Here is a 23,471-nt window from a genome sequence, read left to right as displayed (position 1 = left end):
TATGAGGGACAGTCTATAAGTAACTAGCCTGTGCTCTTCAAAAACATCAGGCCAAGAAACACCTACAAAGGCTGAAGAACCATTCCAGGTGAAAGGGACTAAGGAGACATGAAAAGTAGATGTAATGGGCTGATCCTAGACTGGATCTTGGACACAAAACGCCACCAAGGAGATTACTGAATCAACTGACCAAACTTAATATTTGAAATATTTAGAAGTAAAAGAGTGTATCTCCAATTTATTTTCAAATTCTTCAAAAAATGTGTATTTGTAAAATTATATCCTTTTGTAGAGCCATAAGCCATTTCTGAGAAGATACTGTTAAAGTTATGACATTAACACTAGATTAGGACACTTTAAGATTACATTTTAGATTCATAATGTATTGACTTATTTTATATCTCTCATATTCTTCAACTACAGGTCTTAATAGGAAATGTTTATCGAGGCTAAAAAATGCTGAGGTTAACTGTATCTTATGGTTTGTTGAAAGAGAGTAATTTTAAATCACTAGAAATATGAAATATGTAATTACCTTCTTTAGTTTTTATTGCTGGAGTATAGGTTAATAATGACCAGTCAGAAGTAATACCATTTTGTAGATACTGAATTCAAATGGACATGAAAACCCAGAGTTTGAATGTTAACAGAATTCCCTTCAGTTGAGCCTTTTCCCTAGAATGCTATTTTTGTACTAAGCATGTGGCTTCTTTATGGGCTTAATTCCATACAGTACTATTTTCAGGAGTAAGTATATTTCTCTTTTTTCTTACTCTAAGTTAACTAAGGTGTGGTATCTACTTTTTTTAAAAATGTTTTTACTAGAAATTAAATTCCAGAGAATTAGACTTTTGTTAAATGTAACACTTTTTACGTCAGGAGTTATTTTAAGAACACTAGAGAATATAATGGTATATCGAGAAAATCATAGTTTAAAGAAGACTCTTCTCTTACACATTCAGATTTAAGGACATCCTCTGGTAGAGCCATAAACCACTTCTGAGCATATACTGTTAGAGGTTATGACATTGACACTGATTATGCCACCAGGTTACATTTTAAGTTGTTTTGAAAAAGCACAGAGTGAAAAAAACTCTTCATATTTTAAAGGATTTATTACTGGTATTCTGTAACTCACCATTTTCTACTATCTAGAAGCTCCACAAAAACAGAATAAAAGTAACGAATACAAATTACAAGCTCCACTTAAGCCAACTTTTGGAAAACACAACAAAAATTATATAGATCTAATATTCTAATAAGGTAGTATTATAGAACCTAAAAGAAACCATTTCAGAACAAAAGTGATCATGATAATAATCAAAACGTAATACTTTCAAGGGCAAAAGTTAAAAATGTTAATATTAGAGAAGTCATTGATACTGAAAGAATGTCTAAAAAATAACACTGATTATTTATTAGGCATTTTGATGTACCTAAAATGACACATTTGAAATAGTACTGAAAAAATAAAATGTTTAAAACAAAAAAGACATTTTCATGGTATATTTAAGAATATATGTATACCATATACAAGAAGTAAAGTGTCTCCAACCAAATGTTTGAACGTAATGAGAACTAGAACATGAGTAAATTTACTACAAATAATGTGTAAAAGGCACCTTAAATGTAATCAGATAATAGAAGTGGTTCAGCTTTGGTTTCCAATTTAATGTAATTACTGAATGTGAAGAAAGTTTCCATCTCTGGCCTTAGGTCCTAAGCTATCCATTCTCCATGGGTGATCCAACATTTTACTTTGGTTTCATCTCTTGCTTTCAGGCTGACAACTCCAAAGTTCTACCTTTAGCCCAGAACCTTCTCCTGCAATCTTTGGAAGAAGATCTGCCACTTGCGACTTCTCCAGGTAGTAATCACATGACTATCTCAGTGTCTTCTCTTAATTTTCCCCACCAAACCTGCTCATGTTGTATTAGTCATTTCTTTGAAAGGCTGGAAACTTAGGGATCATCTTCCATTTCCTCTGTCACTGAAGTATTCTACGTTCTATTGATTACACTTCCTTCTGTTTATCCTCATGGCCAATATCTCACCCAGGCTTTTGCTATTTATAATTTAGGTCATTAATAGCCCTTGACTTCATCTCACAATATGCAGAATTATCCTTCAACTCACTCCCCAAAATGCTCCTCCCTGCAAACAATACTTACAGTCCAGCCAGTTCTCAACTGGCCTCCCTGCTGCTTTGGAAGATGCTTTTTTCATCCTTTGTTTTTTGTTTACCTGACTTAATTCAACTTCTCTTTGGAGACTCAATAAGCACAATCTCTTACTATCATGTATTTATTATAACTGCTTATTAAACCTATTGCTCCCCATGAGGACGTAAGCTCTTAAGTAAAGGAGCTAAGCTTCTAAGGAGCTTGTAAGCTCCTAAGTAAAGGACCATGTCTCTTATTTATCTCTGGTACTCCCTGGTATCTATCCCTTGTACTATCCCTGGTACTCAGCATTAGCTGATAAATGACTTTTAAAAAATGACATTAAAACAAATTTAAATGACATTTAAAAAATTTTTCTTCAAAAATGAATGAAAAAAATTACATTTAAAAAATCTAAGTACAAAGGTATATCCTGGGAAGTGGGAGTTCATTCCAAATTTAGGGCTCTACATCATGTCTAAAGCACAGAAGTGTTCCTCATAATGTTGTTACTATGCTCTCAAGAGAATGTTAAATTAACAGTTATGTTGATTGGCTGACATAGAAATTTTCTTGTAACACTCAGGGGGGAAGACAAATATGTATTAAGTCTTGTTATCTAATGTCAAACTGGTTGAAGGAAAAAATGCATCTGCTTAAATGTATAACGAGAGTACAGACTTCAGAATTAGAAAGATTTGGGTTCCAATACTGAGTTTCATTAACTAGTTATTAGAGCTTGAACAGGGATGTGCAGCTACCTTCAGAAACTCTGAGAACTAAATTATATACGTAAAATATTTAGCACAGTGCCTAATACCTAGCAAGTGCCCCATAAATGATAAAAATTAACATAAATTATGAAGATACTTTATTAAATGCTATATATTTTATAAAGACTTTACAAACATATATAAACAAAATAGCTCTGCAGAAATTCCGATGAAGGAGAAAATATCACAGACAGGATTCAGGTAAGTAAAGAAAGATGAGTATTTTAGGAGGGAGAAATGGTAAAGTAGGTTGATGCCACATTGTGGTTACTCTTGCTTTGTAGCCTGAGGATGCTGGCTATTTTCCCATGGACGCTTGTTAACAGTAGGCCTGACATAGAACATTCTGGACTACAGTCGATATTAAAGTAGGAAAGGAAGAATGTGAAAAACACAGGACTCCGAGTAAGTGGGCCAAGGCTCAAGTTCTAGTTCTCCTCTGTGAGGTTCTACGTCCTTAGGCAGGCCCAAACCCCTCAACTTCCTCCTTTGTAAAATAGTAGTAACAATTCCTAAGGGATTTCTGAGGGCTTCAGAAATGTGAAAATAATCTGTAAGCTTTAAGGCACTATATGAATGCAAGGTATTTATTACATAAAATAATTACGAGAAGAATTCTATGTGTAAAAGACTATTTAAAACATTAGATAAGGGGGGCGCCTGGGTGGCTCAGTCGGTTGAGTGTCCGACTTTGGCTCAGGTCATGATCTCACGGTTTGTGGGTTCGAGCCCCATGTCTGGCTCTGTGCTGACAGGTCAGAGCCTGGGGTCTGCTTCAGATTCTGTGTCTCCCTCTCTCTCTGCCCCTCCCCTGCTTGTGCTCTATCTCTCTCTCAAAAATAAATAAACATTAAAAAACACTAAAAACAAAACAAAACAAAACAAAACAAAACAAAACAAAACATTAGATTAAGGGCATATCATGAAGAGTGCTTCAGGAATAGATAGCAAGAAATTAACCTGAAATGAAAGCATGAAATGCATGAAAGCTTGCATCTCTAAGATGTGGACTACAAAATCATTTACAAAGAGTATTCATATACAAAACCACGGTGTACCTTTCCCACCAAGTGGCATTATAACACTCTAAACAGTCTCCTGAATATTAAATAAATAGAACACATAGGTTTTCTTTGTCTCCCCCCAACCCCTTTGGTCTTTAAAAGGCAGGTTTAGTGATATATAATTTATATACAGTAAAATTCTTACTTTTTGGGTATACAGTTTTGACGAACTTATATACTGTACAACCACTACATCCCACCATCTCCAAACCTTTCCCATGTTCCTTTGTAGTAAATCCACTCCCTCACTCTAGGTACTCACTTATCTGATTTCTGTCCCTAGAGCACTGCCTTCTCTGGGATGTTATATCAATACAATCATATAGTATTTAGCCTTTTGTGTTTGGCTTCTTTCACTTAGCATAATACTTTTGAAATCAGGTGATAGGGGCTCTGCTTCAGATTTTCTGTCTTCCTCTCTGCTCCTCCCCTGCTCTTTCTCTCAAAAATAAATAAAAACCTTAAAAAAAAAAAAAGAGGATATATATTCCTATGTACTTGTAAATTCATAAAAAATCATATGGAAAGGTACACAAAAAACTGAAAATAATGTTTATTTGGGTTTTAGTAGAATCTGGGCAAATGAGGGATGTGGTGGAAATGAGAAACTCATTTCATATATTTTATATCCTCTATAACTTTTGAACCATGTGAATGTACTATCTTCCCCTCTGCCAAAAAAATCTACCTCAAATAGATATGTAAAAAATAACAGTGTCTTTGTGGTTTGGAAATATTTTATAAATTATAAATGGAATACCTGTTCTATGTTGGAATAAAATCTGATTATAGGTAGGAGAGAGGCAGGCCATTTTGTTGACACAGACATTAGAGCAGTTTGGCCCTAATCTCTCACTGTCCCTAGATTTATGATTTCACACTTAACTTTCACAGATTTTAGAACTAACGCGACAAACAAAAGTGTACAGTTTCTTCCGAAAACTTTGAGTAATAATATTTGGAACAATTATGATTCTGCTAAATCATTTTGCTTAGATAAATAAATACATACCATTATCTTCTTCAATTCCAACAGGCCCTGCTTGAGGAGTCTCTCCATTCTTTAAACAGTTATGGATATATGTTGCCTTCCACCTTGCATACTTTCTGTGTTTCACATTCTAGAAGGAATATTTTAGTATTAGACTGCAGTAAATAAGTCAAATGAAAATATACATTTGTGATAACCTACATGGTATTTCTCAGATAAAACCCATTTTTGCATGTTGTATCTCTGCAAGAATATGGCAAAGAATCCCCTTTCCCCACTGGATCCTACCAGCTGTCTGGTGCTTGACAGACCATAAAAAGCTATCTTCCTCAAAACACATGCCTAGTTCCCTTTTATGATTTTCTAATTTTAGAAAAGGTCTGCAATGAAAATATGGGAGTGTCCTTCCAGCAAAACTTGTAACTCTAATGGACAGGGGAGAACTAAGCTAAATGGAATTCTAAAATTAAATGTAAAAGATAGTAACAACAGATTCAACTATTTCCACCAAAGAAGAAAAAATTGATCTGTACAAATCTATGAAAACACATTTATGAAAACAAAAAGAAAAATAAGATGATGCAGTTGTTAAAACAGACACTAGACAGACAGCTAGGCAAATCTGACCTTTTAACTTTTTGACCACCTCCGAATCTCAGTTACCTCAATTCCAAAAAGGGGAAAAGTAATACACCTCATGGGGTTGTTATGAGAACTGAAAATATCAATAAAGAACCTATGAGTTGCCTCCTCTTCTTTCCTGCCTTCAAATTGATGCTTACACACTATAAAATTACGACAAAAATTTATAAATGTGAAAGCTTTTAGAATTTTGGATGGGTTAGTAATTTTTAGTTTATATTCCAATTGACCTTTATGATAATCATGACTGGAGCTTGTTAGAAATGCAGAATCTTTAAGCACCTCCCAGACCTACTGAATTAGAATCCGCACCATGACAAGATCTCCAGGCGACTTGTATGCGGTTTCATTATGTTGGAAACAATTATAATTTGCCTTTTGCAAAGTATCCACTGAGTCGCCAATAAATAGAAATACTGCACACAGCACAGATACTTAGTTTTTTATACAAAATGATCTAGATACTACTACAGGTAAGTATATAGATACCTAAAAAAAAAGTTAACTCCCAGATTACTGAATTCGTACCATATTTAATTTCCCTTTTCTTATCAAACAATCCTCATATATTCTACTAAAAAGTCTTTTGTACAGGGTTTCCATTTTCTTCCAGGTATGATTATAATTTATTCTACTTCACAAAGAAGCTCTTCAAAAGAAGCATCCACATTTAAAGTTTTCATTTCTTCACAGTTACTCTAGAGAAAAAAGTCTCTATTTCTCTTCTGTTTGGTTCTCATTTTCATCACACAAAAGGTCAGAGTCCAGATAGGACTGGCTCACCTACAGTGTTTTCTCATGCTAGTCTCCCTATCTAAGATGGTTTCCTCTTCTGACAAAAGTCTCCTTAGGCTCAGTTCAAATGTTTACTTCCTTATCAGGCTCCCTGAATACCAGCAAGTCAACACATAATTTATCATTTATTCAAGTCAGGCACTATGCTAAGTGCTGGGGTAACGATGAACAAAGTAGGTGTGAACTTTGGAATCCAAAGTGAAAGCTGGGCAATAACTTCCATTACTACACGTGGCACTTGTACTACCCAAAGTCTGTAATCTTTCCTTCACCTTTCTCTCTTAGGATTCTGCAATCCCATTATTATAAATATGAGGAAATGGCAATACAAAAGTAAATGGTTTACCCAAGATCACACTATTTTGCAGTGAAGCCAACCACTCGATTCAGGGCTGCCTTAATAAGCTATAATTAGCACAGTGCACTTTGCAACTTAGGAATATATGAAATAAGGGAACACTAGCTTTAAAAGGTCAGCTACTTAATGCATGTTATATAGGTTGTACTTTGGTATATATAAAGAGGACCCCTTTGAAAGAAAATGAATAAATTGCTTAAGAAAGTTTAATTTGCCTTCTTCAGCTTTAAGAATAGGACAGATTATTCTTGGCATGAAATAATTTAATGCTAAAGACTGAGTTGGGTTAAGTTGTATTGTGTTAACCTCAGGAGGTTCCTTCATTCCTAATATCATAGTACAAATAGTGTAAATATTTAAACCACATTGGGTTCCTTCATTAGTATGTGAAGTTTAAAAGTGTTATGCTAACCTAAGATGGCTTCATTTTAGTATATACATTAAAAAAACATTTCCCCAGAGCAGATAAATCCATACAACAGTTTGTTTTTTATTCTGCACTGTTTTCAAAACACCCCTGCAACCTGGAGCTTATAATATGTAATACAGAAAATTTTGGCAATTGTTAAAACGAATTTGCTTTTTCATTTTATTTTCTTTAAAATAAAGGATGCTAGATATAAAACAATGTTTTAAGAGGAAATTTTCCAAGATGTCAATATTTTTGACATCTTTTAACTCTTTTTGGCTAATTAGACATCCTTTCTGGGAAACAGGAATTACAAAAAGAACTTTTACTTTTGTCCTTGGCCTTTAAGTTCCTGTTTTGTTACAGGATTGATGAGAATCACTGACAACTGCAAATTTGGGCCACTAGAGTCAACAGTGGTAAGTAGAATTTCCATTTAATTTTTAAATCATTTGCGCTTGTTACACTGAAGAATGGTTAGCAAATACCAAGCACAGGCTACAGCAGGGGTTCTCAAACCTGGTGCATGTAAGAATCCCATGACGATACAGTAACAAAACTTCTTAGCCTAAACTATGGGAAATCTTATGAAAACATTCTCTATTAGCATACCAAAAAGCCACTTTGAAAAAGAATGCTCCAATTCTTCCTCTTGGATTTTGGTCTTGAGCCCACCCAGTCAAGTTCTTGCTTTTGTCTAGGTTACAAGATTACTTCTCTCTTGCAAAATCCAGAGTTTAGAAGTCATCTTACTTGACTCTATCAGAGTGAAAAGTTGAGCACTTCCTCCTCTTTGCAACCTCCTTTCACTTGGTTTCCGGGTTATCAAGGTCATCTGGTTTTCTTTGCCTGGCAGGGTGCTCCTGATTCTAGCTCCAGGGTGGGGAAGGCCAGAGGCTTCAGTTCTTGCATGGACTTCTCATCTTCTCTTCTGACACTTTACCTGAAGGATCTCATCTACTCTTATGGCCTTAAGTACCACGTTAGGTGGCCAACTCCCAAATTCATATCTTCTGCTCAGTTCTGTCTTGTGAAAGTCAGGACTTATATTCACCGCACATTTCACTTGTATGGCAGATAGTTGAAAACATTCAAAGTTCAACACCAACTTCTGATCTTTTCCTACTAAATTTGTTCCTCCATATGCCAGTAAATGGCAACTCCATTCCTGCAGTTGTTCAAGCCCAAACCACTGGAGTCATTTTTAGTCCTCTATTTCTCTTACAATCTACCAACAAATCTTTTAGAGTCTGTTAGCTCTCTGTTCAAAATATATCCAGAGTCCAGCCACTTCTCAGCATCTACTACTGCAAATTCTGTTCTGAGCCAGTACTACTTCTGGTTTTGATTATTTAGTAATGAACTAATGGGTCTCCCTACTTCCACACTTGACCATTAGAGTGAAAGAAATACTTTAAAAATAGCACTTAAATCCTATCAATTCTCACTGAACTCCTCCTCCCCCAGCCTTACCTCCTATTAATCTCTCTCACTCCAGATTCAGCCAGTCTTCACTGCTACTACCTGAACTTGAACAGACCTCCTTTACTATTTCAAAAGGTTTGTACTTTCTCTTGCCTCTTTCTGAACATCTCTGTATTTCATTCCCTTTATCTTTCAAGGCATTGTTAAATGTTGCTAAATGTGAGGCCATCGCCAACCACCTGTTTTAAATAGACCTTCCTATCTCTACCTTGAGTTTCTCCATGGCACTTGACATCTGACATACTATGTATTTTATTTATTCATTTTTTCATTGTCTGTCTCCACCAGAGAAATATGATTCCCACGAGGACAGGGATTTTATTCACTGCTGCATTACTTGTGCCTAGAACCATGTTTGATATATAGTAGAGCTTAATAAATATTTGATGAATGACAGGATACTAGATTCTGAAATACATGTTTTTTTAAAATCAAATACCCCAAATGATTCTGAAGGTGGCTGTCTTGGAACTATACTACGAAAAACACTAAACTGGAATGAAACATTTTTCACTAAGGAATAAATGTGAATATTACATTCGAGTATGCAGTTTGACTTGGGCTTGCAAAGAAGGGTCAGTGGTTAGGGTAGAGGGTGTCTATGAAACTCGCAAAATTATATGCAAAAATGTGATGCACAAATGCATGGGAGAGAATCCATAGCTTTCATAACATTTCAAAGCACTTAATGATGCAAAGGAGAGGAATAATCTCTAACTCTGTGGCAATACCACAGATAATATATTTATACTTAGCCCCTCGATGCTCCCAAATATAGTATAGAAACAAGGGCTCTATTAAATTCCCAGGAACACTGGACAAAATACAATGAGAAATGCTTGAAAAACACACATTCAACAAATTTATTACCACAATGACTCAAACACTGAAGTATTTATAATCACAAATTACATGTACAAATATTACATGTATTAAGATATATTTAACATTTTTATACTTTTATATTTTTCTTTTTTTTAATGTGTATTTATTTTTGAAGCAGAGAGAGACAGAGCACATGTGGGGGAGGGGTAGAGAGAGAGGTAGACACAGATCCGAAGCAGGCTCCAGGCTCTGAGCTGTCAGCACAGAGCCCCATGAGGGGCTTGCACTCACAAGCCGTGAGACTATGACCTGAGCCAAAATTTTGGAGGCTCAACTGACTGAGCCACCCAGGCGCCCCTACTTTTATATTTTTCAAAACAACTAGAATTTTATAAAACTGTACCAAAAAATCATACCCATAATACATAAACATTTAAATTTACATGTACTTACATAAATAAATATACAAAACTATAATACACAAATACTTAAATTTAACTATCCTAGTTTTATAATATTTGGAATGTACATTCAAATTAGCCAAAAGATTTTCAAAGAAGGTATGGTTATTAACTGTTTAATACTTAATCCACTGGGGTAAGAAAGAACCAAAATTATCTTAAAATACATATATATAGAGAGACATACACATACACACACACACACACACACACACAGCTTTGTGAAATAATTTTTTACACAACTTCATGAAGCTTAGAAGAAAGTTTTATAAGACACTCTCTCATATACCTTTCATTTAGATGCCCCAATTGTTTACATTTTATCAATCCATTAATATACACATATTTATGCATATATCAATATGCAAACTGCTTATTTATATATATATATTTTTTTTCTGTACCATTTAGGAGTAAGTCAGAAGTCACTGTGCCCCTTACCCTTCCATTGTGCATTTTCTAAGATCAAGGACAATCTTATACACAATGGTTATTAAAATCAGGACATTTAACACTTATATAAGAATATTCTCTGATCCACAGTTCCAACAAATTCTGTCAATTTTATTAATGCCCCCAGTAGTTATTCCTCTTCTGGGTTTATATCATTTAAGAAGCTTGCATTATTTAGTTGTCATGTGTTTTTAGTCTTTAATCTGGAACCGCCAGCCTTTGTTAGTGTTTGCTTCTCAACCTCAACATTAAAAAACAAAACAAAACAAAACAAAACAAAACAAAACAAAACAGCCTAAGTTGTAAAGCATGTATTTATTAGGATTTGTCTGATATCTCCTTATGATTAGGTTCAGGTTATGCATTTTTAGCAGGATTAGCACTGAAGTGATGTTTGTCTTTTTCACTTCATCTTATTAGAAGGCATATGGTATTGGTTGGTTCCAATACTGGTTGTGTTAGATTTGAGAACTTGGTTAAAGTGATGTCACACAGGTTTCTCCATTGAGACTATTTTCTGCTTTAAAATTAGTACGCAGTTTGAGAGGAGACATTTAGAAACTAACAGAAATACCTCACTCTTCATCAAACTTCCCACCCATTCGTTTTAAACCCGATTATTTCTACCTTTATCATTTTTCTACATTTATTAGAATTCTACTGTAAAAGGCCTTCTCTGTTTTTCCATCATTCATTCATTCATTCATTCATTCATGTATTTCATTGTATGTTTCAGTACAGACCCATTGATTCTTATTTTATTCATTGAGTTATCACTAATATCATTCTCATTTTGATTCTCAAATTGTCCCCAGCATGGACAGTGGAAACCCTTTCCAGTTGGTTTCTGGATCCTTTTGACATGTTCCCAAGATCATATAAACATTTTATTTTCTAGCACAAGACAAAGGACCAGCTTCATCTAGTGTCTTCCCTGACCCAGTCCTAGATTCAGCCTTTCTATAAGAGTCCTGGTTCCTTTTATAGATGAACAGTATTTAGAACCCCAAATCAGACACTGGGGTACTCTCATTGCTATTGGTGCATCATTGCTTCTAGGTCCCTTATAAGAACTATATTTTATGTGCATGCATACACACATCTATGTATGTATGATATGTGTATATACACAAATACATATATTATACATACATTTATAGTATATATACTACCTATACTACTACACAATTACTATACTACATGTATCCATTTTGCTCTATTTATCTAATATATTTAATAAGCACAAATAATATGGACATCTCCAATTCCAACCCAATAGCATAACACAATCTGGTCTTCTCCCATCCTATTGTAACTTCTTTCCCCAGAAGTGAGAAAACTGGCTCTCTCAATGTATATCTACTCCTATGCTCCATCCTAGATTACAGAATAAGCAATTTTGGAATTGCCAGCCTAATACCATTAAGAAAAACCAAACCTATAAATAATAGTTCAATATTTAACTTTTTTTTGCAGTAATAGTGATACACCTTGAGATGCATAAATCTTGTATATGAGTTTTGACAAATAGATATACCTATATAAAACATACTCCTATCAAAATAGAATACTTCTAGTTCCCCAGAAGTTTCCTTTATATCTCTTTCCAGATCAATTTGCCCTTGCACACACATACACAGACACAAACCCTAACTTTTTCACTAGAATAAATTTGTATATTGTACTACTTTATATGAAAGGAATCACAGTTTGCATTCTTTTGAGTCTTCTTTTGCTCAGCATAATCTTTTTAAGATCCATCCGTGTTGCAGGGTATATCGGCAGTACCTTTTTACATCTCAGTAACAGCTGAGATCAATTCATAGGTTGGTAGGCATCTGGGATCTTTCCAGCTTTGGGCTATTATGAATAAAGTTCCTTATGAGCTCTCTTGAACAAGTCTTTTTCTGGACATAAGCTTTCATTTCTCTTGGATAAATACCAAGGAGGAATTGCTGGGTAAAAGGGTAGGTGTATATTTAACTTCATAAAAATATGCCAAATCTTTTCCCAAAGTGGTTATAACATTTATCATTTTCACCAAGCAATGTATGAAAGCTCTTATTTTTTCTACATTCTAACCAATATTTGGCCAGTCTTTATTAATTTTACTGTTTTTAAACTACTCATTCTAATGATAACTGGGGGTGTTAATATCTGAAACTGTGATTATGAATTTTTCTATATTTTTATTTCTATTAATGTTTGTTTTATGTAGATTACAACTTAGTATGTACACATCTATAATACCTTGTTGATGAACTGAACCCTTTATTGTTATAAAATGTCCCATTTTACCTCTACTAACACATCTTCTTAAAGTTTGCTTTGTCTAATATTAATATTTCACCAGGAATTTTGTTTATTTAGTATTGGCATTCAGTATTTTTTCTGTCCTTTCATTTTCAAAATACGTTTCTGTACTTAAAAAGTGTCTCTTGTAAACAGTATAAAATTCTAGCTTGCTTTTTTATATAGTTTGACAGTCTCTACTTTTAGAGTGTTAGTCCATTTACATTTACAGTATGTATTGATATAGCCATATTTAGGCCTAAAATTTGCTAAATTGTTTTATATTACTCCCACCTGTTTTTACTTTCCTCTCTTCCCTTTATCTGCCTTCTTTTGGGTTTACCAAATATGTATATATAGTTATAATAATTTTTTACTTAAATAGGCATAGATCTTTTAAAGAAATGAAGGAAGAGAAAAAATATATAGTCTTTTAAATATATTTATTTACATATTATGTCCAGTGTACTTCATTCCTTCCTGGAAATCCAAGCTGCCATCTGGTATCATTTTCCTTCAGGCCAAAGAAAGTTTCTTTCTGCTGTTCTTTAGTTCTTTAGAGCAGATTTGCTAGCAGTGGCACTGTTACCTTCAAAGCACATTATCCCTTGTACAATGTATTATTTCCCAAGATCACTCTCTCAAGATTTTCCCTTCCATCACTGAACTTCACTGGTTTGACCAAAATGTTCTCAGGTATGGTTTTCTTTGTATTTATTTTACTTAGGGTTCACTGACTTTGTTGGATTCATTTTAGAAAATCTATGGTCATTTATTTCTATAAATATTTTTTCTTCTATATTTTCTTTCTACTCTCTTTCTTGGGACTCCAACTGCACATGATGGGTCTCCAAACATAGTGGTAATGATATATAATGCCTACTTATTTCTGTATAATAAGTATTTCTGTATAATAAGGCATAAATTCATCTTAAGTAAACACATAAGATTGAGCAATTTAGGATAGTTTGCATTAAAACTGCCATGTATTTGCTGATGCCCTTTATAAATATAGTACAGTACATTATCCATCAAGGAGTGAAAGCAAAAACTAATGTTTTTTAAGCATCTACTATATGCTAGGCACTTTGCTAAAGGCTTTACATGCAGTTTTTCATTTGAAGTCTAGAAAAACTTGAAAGAATAACTATTATAATTTTCCTCACCTTACAAACATAGGAACAGGCTTATATAAATCAAATAACTTACCAAAGTAACACAGTGATGAAGTGCGTATGGAATTCTGAAGCTAATGCCTGTAGCATTCTTAGTCACATTGTACTAACACTACATGCAAACATACTCCATTCATTCACAATTAAATGAATATGAGGTGCACACACTTCTTGGCAATTATTACACAGAAACAAATACAAAATATATGGAATTCCTACTCTAGTAAGAGATACTACCCTCATATTTTTGTTTGTTATTATAATTGCTGGGACCTTCAGTGTACATACAGTAAAAGTATAAAAACCTAAGGTATGGTGTATGTACTGAACACATGCTTTTGTAATTAGATAAATTACTCCTGATCCACCATGGTTTCTAGGTTAGCAATAAGATGTTGCTTAATTTAGAACCTTCTAGTGCAAATGGATACTTTAGACAGATTATCTCCTTCCCAGCCTGCTATTCATATATATAATCATTGCGGTAAGGTTGCAAAGCTCTGTTTTCTGAGCAGGGAGAGTCAGATCAGGATATAAACAGGATTCTCTGGGGGCTTCAAGAGAAGCCAATGATCAGTGCCAATCAAAAGACACCCAGTACGGGTGTGCAAACTGTTTACCAGTTTGTGACAGGATAGTACAGAAATTCAGAGTATTTAGGAAACTTATAACAAATTAGGCTTGTACTTTATATGTCTTTTTAAAATTTTTTTTGTTTTTAATTTTTATTTTAGAGAGAGAGAGAGAGAGCTTGTGACTGGGGGAGAAGGGCAGAAGGAGAGAAAAAGAGAATCTCAAGCAGGCACCGTGCTCTGCTCAGCGTGGAGCCCAACGTGGGGCTCAAGCCCAGGATCCTGGGATCATGACCTGAGTCAAAATCAAGAGCCCGATGCTCAACTGACTGAGCCATTCAGGTGCCCCTTACACATCTTTTTTAAATTTCACCTTTCTAGTAATTCAATTATTACTTGTATTTTACGAAACTATCAGTCTGCAACATAATGGAAAGTACAAAGTAAAAAAAAAAAAAGAGAAAAAGAAAAAAAAAAAAAGGCTGGATGTTCATCAGAGTTTGAGAATACTGTTCCGGGCCACAGCATCTGGGGACAAAGTACTTATATTTTTCTGACTCGTGTTCTTACTGTAATTCAGAGTCGTAAAAGGTGAAATAAGGTTAATCTAAATTGTGTAAGCACAGTGCCAGGCAAGTGGCGGGAGTGGAATCTCTTCCCTGTACTTTATCATTACTACACCATATATCCTCATAATTAGTTAGTTTGCTTCTCTTTTCAAATTAGAACACAAGCTCCGTGAGGGCAAGAAAACATGCCATATTCATTTGAGTCCCCCCCAAATTAGCAGAAAACTCAATAGATAAGAATAGTATTTTTACCTTTTACCTGCGATTTTTATTTTCTTCCTAAACTGCAGTATTAAACCTAAACCAAAGACCATGAAGGAAAAAGGGCAAAATGCTGTCTGTTCCTCAACACTGCAAGAAGTGAAACAAATCTAAAATACAATAGAAGTCTATCAACAATACTGGTCATGAACAGACTGCACAAGATACCATAGAAGGAAAATAAAGTATTTATGTTTTAAACATCCCTTGCTTTAAAATACAAAATTAAAAATTTTAATATATATTCTGGTGATTCTATTGCTAAAACTGGGACACTGATTTCCATGTAGCTACAGAAATGCCAGAAGTTTATTTTAACAACAAATTTAAATACGGAGATGGAATTATAGAAGGCACAGTTAAAAGAGTTAAACAGGTACAACTAAAACAGAGATAGCAGAGTTAAGATACAGAATGGTGGCAGATAAAATATTTTTAAAAAAAAAAGTCAAAAACTAAAGAAGATACAGACTTTACTTTTGTGCAACTATGACCTAAATTTAAAATGAAAATTATCAGGGAACAGACCAAGAAAAATGCTGTGAGTAAATGCAATCTATTACATTTTAGAAGAGTTAGGAAAGAAGTTCTGTGTAAACAAGTCTGAACCTTATCTCCATCTATAGACAGAAAAATGAAAAGCTAAACTATAGCAACATCTGAAGTACCAACTAATCACTGTTATGTTAATGGTACAAAAAAGCCTCTGTTTTTTACTCTGAGATTTTCCTCAGGGTGGAAATTTACACTTAATGCCAAAGAAGATGTAAGAGCAGAATGAGACAAAGTCCCCCCTGCAAGGCAATACATTATAGAAGACTCAAAATTTTCACATACAAATGGCATACAGAAGGCCCCAGGTGGTGTTCAGCTTGCCCACTCTCTGTGTTACAACACTCGGATAATGGTCCCTTTCCTCTCCCTTCCTCTTACTAGAAATTTGTACTTTGTGATATTTTCAGTGGGTCTACTTCCCACTTTCATTTATGTAACGATGTAAGTTAGCTTTTCACCCCTTCTTTTGTAGCTTCTAACCTAAAACTATTTTTGCTTTGCTTCTCTCCTTATTTTGTCTGCTTTTTCATCTGTTTTTCATTCTCCTTTTCCCAGCACCTCTCCCACACATGGCACATATACTCATAGACTGGTGGAGCTGGCCTCCCAGTTTACAGAAGAAAAACCAAGTCCAAAGAGGTAAAATGACTTCTTGGTTTGGAGTTGAGTGGGGCTTGCGTTTGACAACCACTATCTCTTTACTTTTAAAGTAAATTTTCAGGGCGGATAGCAAAAAAATACAAAAAAAACCAAAAAAAACCAAAACAACATTTTAAGAACTTTAAAAAACATTAATTTAAAAACCACCATTCCCTTGTTTGTAAAGATGATAAAGTTAAAAGATAATTTAAAAATACAAAATAAAAAGTATGAGACAATTATAATGCTTTTCTCCTCCCCACTGTGTTGTTATAGATTTTAGCATTTCTTAAAACAGCATTCTTTGAGAAGCAAGGAAAACAAGTATTTCTGAGGAAAGCTGCAGATTTGTTAAAAAGCTTTGGCATATATCTAGTTAAATGCAGCACTGCATTCACCTTATACATGAACAAATAAGTTATAGAATGCTGAACTATACCTACAGGAGTATATATTAAAAAAAAAAAAAAATCTGCCTACCTGAAATCCTTAAACTCATTCTTTTCTCACTTGTTTCCTGCTAGTGTTTTTCAAGTGGATGAAACTAAGTGGAAGTGGAAAGGAGGGAATGAGTTAAAACTGCTAAATGCTTCAAGTAGCCAGTTTATACCCATAGCTTTTGAAACAGTTTTGTTTTTTTTAATTTTTTAAATGTCTTATTCAGTTTTTGAGAGGGACAGAGACAGGGCGTGAGTGGGGGAGGGGCGGACAGAGAGGGAGATACAGAATCTGAAGCCGGCTCCAGGTTCTGAGCTATCAGCACAGAGCCCGATGCGGGGCTTGAACTCACAGCCTGCGAGATCATGACCTGAGCTGAAATCGTGATGCTTAACTGACTGAACCACTCAGGCACTCCTAAAACAGCTCATCTTTTTAACAGTTATTTTGAAATAAGAAATGTTATAAGAGTCTGTCTTGTTTTAGGCATACTGGGCTTACATCACAAGTAAATAAGTACAAGCCTCAGATTTTCTTAGGACACCCACGAAGACGTAGGGGAGAGGGTTGATGCCAATCACCATCCTGGCTCATCTGTACTGGTGACAGCTGGTAAAGTCACAGCCAGAGTGGATTGCTCCCTATTGCACTCAGTGGAGCTTTACCTACAATTATCTGACATTTCAAACCATTATTTGGAAACATCTAAATCTCAGTAATAATGATGAAGATGCCATTAGCAGACATGGAACATGATGAAACAAAAATCCAACATTAAAAGTAAGAGAAAAGAGAATCTGCAAGTATGCCAATAAACTGGTAGGCCTAGGCATTATGTTAATGGCAGATGGACAGTCAGTCTCACCCTTATTTTACTTTCCTTGTTGGCCGACTCTCTGTATTTAGTTCATGGTCAAAAATCAGTTCACAAGTCATATAAGAGCACTGTATGATAATGAATATGAGAAATGTCAGCACTGTGTGTCAAGCAATTTGTTGATTTTGATATGCACAACTTTCAATGGATGTACAAACTTTGCATGTCATAACATATGTAAGTCAGTGAAAATATAATTACACATAAATTGTGTGTACACACATTTCCCAATTTAAATGTGCACAACTGGGCACCTGGGTGGCTCAGTCAGTTAAGCATCCGACTTGACTTTGGATCAGGTCATGATCTCATAGTATGTGGGTTCGAGACCCACATCGGGCCCTGCACTGACAGTATGGAGCCTGTTTGGGATTCTCTCTCTCTGTCCCTCTCCCGCTGGCACTTTCTGTCTCTCTAAATAAATAAACTTAAAAAACAAGATTGCTTTTAATCAATCAATCAATATGCATAATTTACATGGTGAAGGTGAAAGAATAAACCTCACCCCAATCAAATAACTAACAACACTTTCTTTTCAGGCTGGCCTTAGAATGCCTAACTTCTTTTCTCTGTACCATCTTGGACCCCTCCAGCTACCTGGATCCTTTAACCACCAACACAGATGCTATTTGAGTCTATTACCAATGCAAGGCAGAAGAACTTAGGTAGCAGGTTGGGTGGTGAGACAGGGAAAGAAAAGAGCGTCAACATTTTGGGAAAGTGTCTCTACTCTGTTGCTACATATATTCTTCAGTATCTTCAGTCTCTAAACAATCTCCCCTAACTCCTTCTGAAGCCCTCCCATTTACCCAAATATTCAGAGTCCCTGCCCTAGTTACTATATTCAAATAACTAAGGAAGCTGTTCTCTGTTAGGGATACCTAAATGTAAACCTAGATTTTTCTTCTGAAATGCAGATGAACCTCATGCTAATTATATGTGCAAGTATCCATGTATCTTTTAAGTTAAAAAAAAAAAAAAACCTGCATTACTCACTTAGGACTTCTGGACATTTTGTTCTTTTCCCCTGTATTATTACTTTATCTACTATTGGGGATCCTCACAACTGGCATTTAAAAGTTCAAAGGACTGTAGTCTTTCTTCTGAAACGGGAACAAAAGCAGCTTCCCTAAGTAAGTAGAAGAGGGAGAAGCAAGGCCAGTCCTTTTGGAAGTCTTGGGCAAATTCGATCTGCTTTTCTGCCTTATCATGATCTTCACCTCTCATATCTTGACTTTCTTCACTTCTCTATTTCTTTTTTTTTTTTAATTTTTTTTTCAATGTTTATTTATTTTTTTGGGGACAGAGAGAGACAGAGCATGAATGGGGGAGGGGCAGAGAGAGAGGGAGACACAGAATCGGAAGTAGGCTCCAGGCTCTGAGCCGTCAGCCCAGAGCCTGATGTGGGGCTTGAACTCACGGACCGCGAGATCGTGACCTGGGTGAAGTCGGACGCTTAACCGACTGCGCCACCCAGGCGCCCCACTTCTCTATTTCTTAATTCACATCTTCCTCTTGCATTTTCACTAGGTGTTTACTAGGATGTTTACTTGACCATCTACTCTTTCAAACTATCTTCTTCTCCTAGTGTTTGTATAATCTAACTTGAACTGTCACCTCTATTTTTGCAGATTTCTTGTCTTTATTCCTTTTTTTTTTTTTAACGTTTTATTTTTTGAGAAACAGAGAGAGACAGAGCATGAGCAGGGGAGGGGCAGAGAAAGGGAGACACAGAATCTGAAGCAGGCTCCAGGCTCTGAGCTGTCAGCACAGAGCCCAACGCGGGGCTTGAACTCACCACCTGCAAGATCATGACCTGGGCCGAAGTTGGATGCTCAACCAACTGAACCACCCAGGCGCTCCATCTTGTCTTTATTTCTAAGAGTCTTGTGTTGATTTATTTGTGGATGTCATACCTGCATCTCAAATTTTATAATCTATCTGAACATATCGTTTTTCCTCAAATAAAAAACCTACCTTGTACAAAGTTCCACAATAATTAACAGTTCTTTCATCAAATGACTTGCAGTTCTTCCTCCCGCTAGTCCATTCTACAGATTCCTAGCATACAAAGCACACCCGAGTATAGTTCCTTATTCAAAAAACCCACTAACTGAAGATTCCAGGCCTTCTATCTTCCTTCTGATCTGTCTTATGACTTACTTGTCTAATCTGAAGCCTCATTATTCTCCTTCACCGACCTGGTACTCTCCAAAACCATACTGAACTATCTAAAGCTTTAAACGTGACTATTCCACCATCATGTTTAAACCACTTCTGTATCCTCAAGTATCTAGTATGGTGCTGCACACCGGAAAAACAGAAAGAACATCAGATCAGCAATAAAAGATGGGAAAGGGAGCTAAAACAGAGTGGATCTATAGGGACCTCAGAATACAAAGAAGGGATACCCACTGAGAAGCATTTCAGGTTTCACACTCCAAGTCTGTTTTCTCTTATACCACTTTGTTTCAAGGAAACTCAAAAACACTGACTTACAATGGGCATTGCCCCATACCCTAGGCATTGTTTTGGAAATATCTGGGGGTGGCTTCTGGTTATCTGAATGATTGGGAAATGCTATGTGGGCAAGGCCAGGGATGCTTGATGTTTTGAAATAAAAGAGACAGTACAGTTCCACATAATAAAAAACTGTTCCTTACTGGGCAGAACCTTGAAACGTCCTGTACATCTCTGCCAATGCAAAAACCTAGCTTACAATCATCAAGCCCAGAGCTTAACTTAATTTTACATATAAACATAAATAATGGTGGGGCGCCTGGGTGGCTCAGTCAGTTGAGCCTCCGATTCGGCTCAGGTCATGATCTCATGGTCAGTGAGTTGGAGCCTGCATCCAGCTCCGTGCTGACACCTCAGAGCCTGGAGTGTTCTTTGGATCCTGTGTCTCCTTCTCTCTCTGTCCCTCCCCTGCTCACGCTCTGTTTCTCTCTCTCAAAAATAAACACACATTAAAAAAAAAAAATTTAAACATAAATAATGTTTTACACAGTTTTTCTATTCTGTTTTATGAAAATGCAAACATCTCATAAATAATATTTCATTTTGTTTTGAACTTTATACTATGAGCTGCTCATCATTTGGAAAAAAAACTCACATCACAGAAAGCAATGTTCTTCATAAATTCCAAATCACTAATATAACATGGCTTTATCAGTCACATTTGTAGCTGTTTTTTTTTTTTTCTGTCTCTAGATTAATATCTCCCCTCTCAAAAAGCACAATTTCCACGCCAATGGTAAAGTCTGCTACAGTGAAAACAACACTGAACTCACAGCAATAACTTCATCACTTAGCCTCAATTTGCTCATGTATAAAATGAATATATGCTCTACTTACCTTAGAGGTTATGAGAAACAACATGATAAAATGGATATGAAGCATCTCAGAAAATATCAAGTTCTATGGGTACTTTACAATGAGACAAATCATAATATTTCTGACTAGAAATGAAATAGGAAGAAGGTCCTAAAAGTCTCTGCCCCCAGTATATTGATGAAATAACAGTGTAGAAATTTACTAGTATACAGGATTAATAATATTTAAACACTTAATAAAATCAAACCCTAAACCCGTGATACCCAATACGGTAGCTATGCTTTTGCCAAATTGTAAAATACACACTAGATGTAAAGAACATATACTATTAAAAATAAAATATATTATTAAGAAATGTTTCATCTTCTTACTTTTACAAATGTAGCTAGTGGAACATTTTTTGCTTACACTGCATTTCTGATAGGCATGCTGCTGTAACTAAGCAAGGCAGTAACAAAACCAAAAAAGCGTGACAATACCAATCTTTAGCTAATAAAACAATAAAGAATGCATACTCACTTCATCAGTGAGTTCTCCAAACACTGTTATGACATCTATTAAAAGACTTGCAGTATAGAAAGACTTGATCATGTTTCTAAACAAGAAGAGAGAGCTGGTTGAGTTAAATGAAAACCATTAAGCTGCAGAATTAGTCAGGTAACTATAAGAAAAAAAAATTCTAGTTTTATAAAAGCAGTCAAAAATTAATGTTTTAAATAAAATCAGATTTCAAGACCACAACAAAGCTCCTTTTATAATCTGTATTGGGGGAAAGTAACAACACTCATAAGTAAATATACTACAGCAAAGTTTTATAGTCTACTTTTCATTAAAAAATGCAATTATAGTATTATCCAAATCTGTATCAAGCTACGTTCATTTCTTTGCGTTATTATTCAAATAATGACAAATCATTTCACTTGGCAGGTTGTGGTAATTAAAAAAAATCAGTTTCACTGAAACAGGCTGTTGTTGGCTAAAATCAACTCTTAGATTTTACCAAATGTTAAATAATGGCTATTTGCAGAGTATTCACTGAAAAAATAAATCTGCCGTTGGTATTCTTCCTTCAGCAATTTTCTCTAAAAAGGCAGGATTGCTCTTGTAACTCAAAATCATTCTGAGATTCTACAAGTACTTAAAAAAAAAAATCTAAATCATTAATCAAGAGGTCTGAAAGCATTCAGTGGAAGACTGGATAATTCCAGTTACACAGTAATTTCAATTTTTAAGTTTAATTTAATTTTTCTGCCTTACTTACTTGTGAAATCGTCCAGCACGATCTTCATTATCTGCATACAAAAACATTTTCAAAGCATAATTCTCCAAGTGGGCAGAACCAACTATTTCTTGAGTAATAGCTTCATTATCACCCAACTGTTTCTTAAGCTAAAATTAAATCAGGTACAAAGCTTAAGATTTGGACTCACAAGAAGTCTACTTAAGTACAAATAATCCTATAATCCTAATAATCATTTTATATTTTAAAAATTACACCCATTTCAGTAGATCTATCAATGAAATCTCATAAAAATTACTCTCCCTCAGCCCAAGGTTTTTAGAAAATCCAATGTTTACAAAATTTTGAAGAAACATATTTATAATAACCTGAAAGGATAATTTAGCTCTAAAAATCAAAATAAGCAAGAATAAAAAGATAACACATCCAACTATCTATGTAAAGCATCAGACAATATTTCAAGATAATAGTCAATATACTATCAGGTATCCTAAAAACAGAATTGGGAAATTCTTATGATTAGGAATTCCTAATCACAATTTAAAATTTTAATTTATTCCCATTTCAATTTCTTCTATCAAATATAAAAAATGAGATTAGGGAAATCATTACATCCTAAAATAGTATCACTCAGAGGATACTGTGTAAAAAAAAAAAAAAAAAAAAAAAAAAGATCTATTTCTACAGTATAAGATCACAAACTGAGACTAGGATTACAGAAGTTTTTAAAATTTAGCCTAATACCTCAAAGTTAAAACACAATTCGCAACTGTAAATTTTCAGTCAGTACATCCCTTTCCCAGACATACAATAATTTAAAATGTCTTAAAATTTATTTATTTATTTTGAAAGAGAGAGAGAGAGAGAGAGAGAGAGGGAGGGAGGGAGGAAGGGGGAGAAAGTGAGTGGGGGAGGGGCAGAGAGAGGGGGAGAGAATCCCAAGCAGCCTCTGCACTGTCAGTGTAGAGTCGACCTTACAATGGTGAAATCGTGACCTGAGCTGAAATCAAGATTCAGATGCTTAACCGACTGAGCCACTCAGGTGTCCCAATAATTTAAAATATTTTAAACACAACAAATTAAGTTCCATCTTACCCAG

The 23,471-nt window shown here is 35.0% G+C and overlaps 1 protein-coding gene across 1 annotated transcript in view; it reads right to left on the bottom strand.

Annotated features, from left to right (window-relative positions):
• The window catches only part of VTA1 (vesicle trafficking 1), a 69,280-nt gene that overhangs the window by 22,451 nt on the left and 23,358 nt on the right, over nt 1–23,471 (bottom strand). The window contains exons 3-5 of the mRNA XM_030316473.2: nt 22,394–22,521; nt 21,652–21,727; nt 5,012–5,120 (exon numbers count right to left, since the gene is read on the bottom strand). Coding sequence (XP_030172333.1) covers nt 5,012–5,120; nt 21,652–21,727; nt 22,394–22,521 — 313 coding nt within the window. The remainder of the gene's footprint in view (nt 1–5,011; nt 5,121–21,651; nt 21,728–22,393; nt 22,522–23,471) is intronic.

This window comes from Lynx canadensis, chromosome B2 (assembly GCF_007474595.2).
Source record: "Lynx canadensis isolate LIC74 chromosome B2, mLynCan4.pri.v2, whole genome shotgun sequence".
Lineage (NCBI taxonomy): Eukaryota > Metazoa > Chordata > Mammalia > Carnivora > Felidae > Lynx > Lynx canadensis.
Note: the sequence above shows the minus strand (reverse complement) of the source record. Positions and strands in the feature narration are given on the sequence as shown.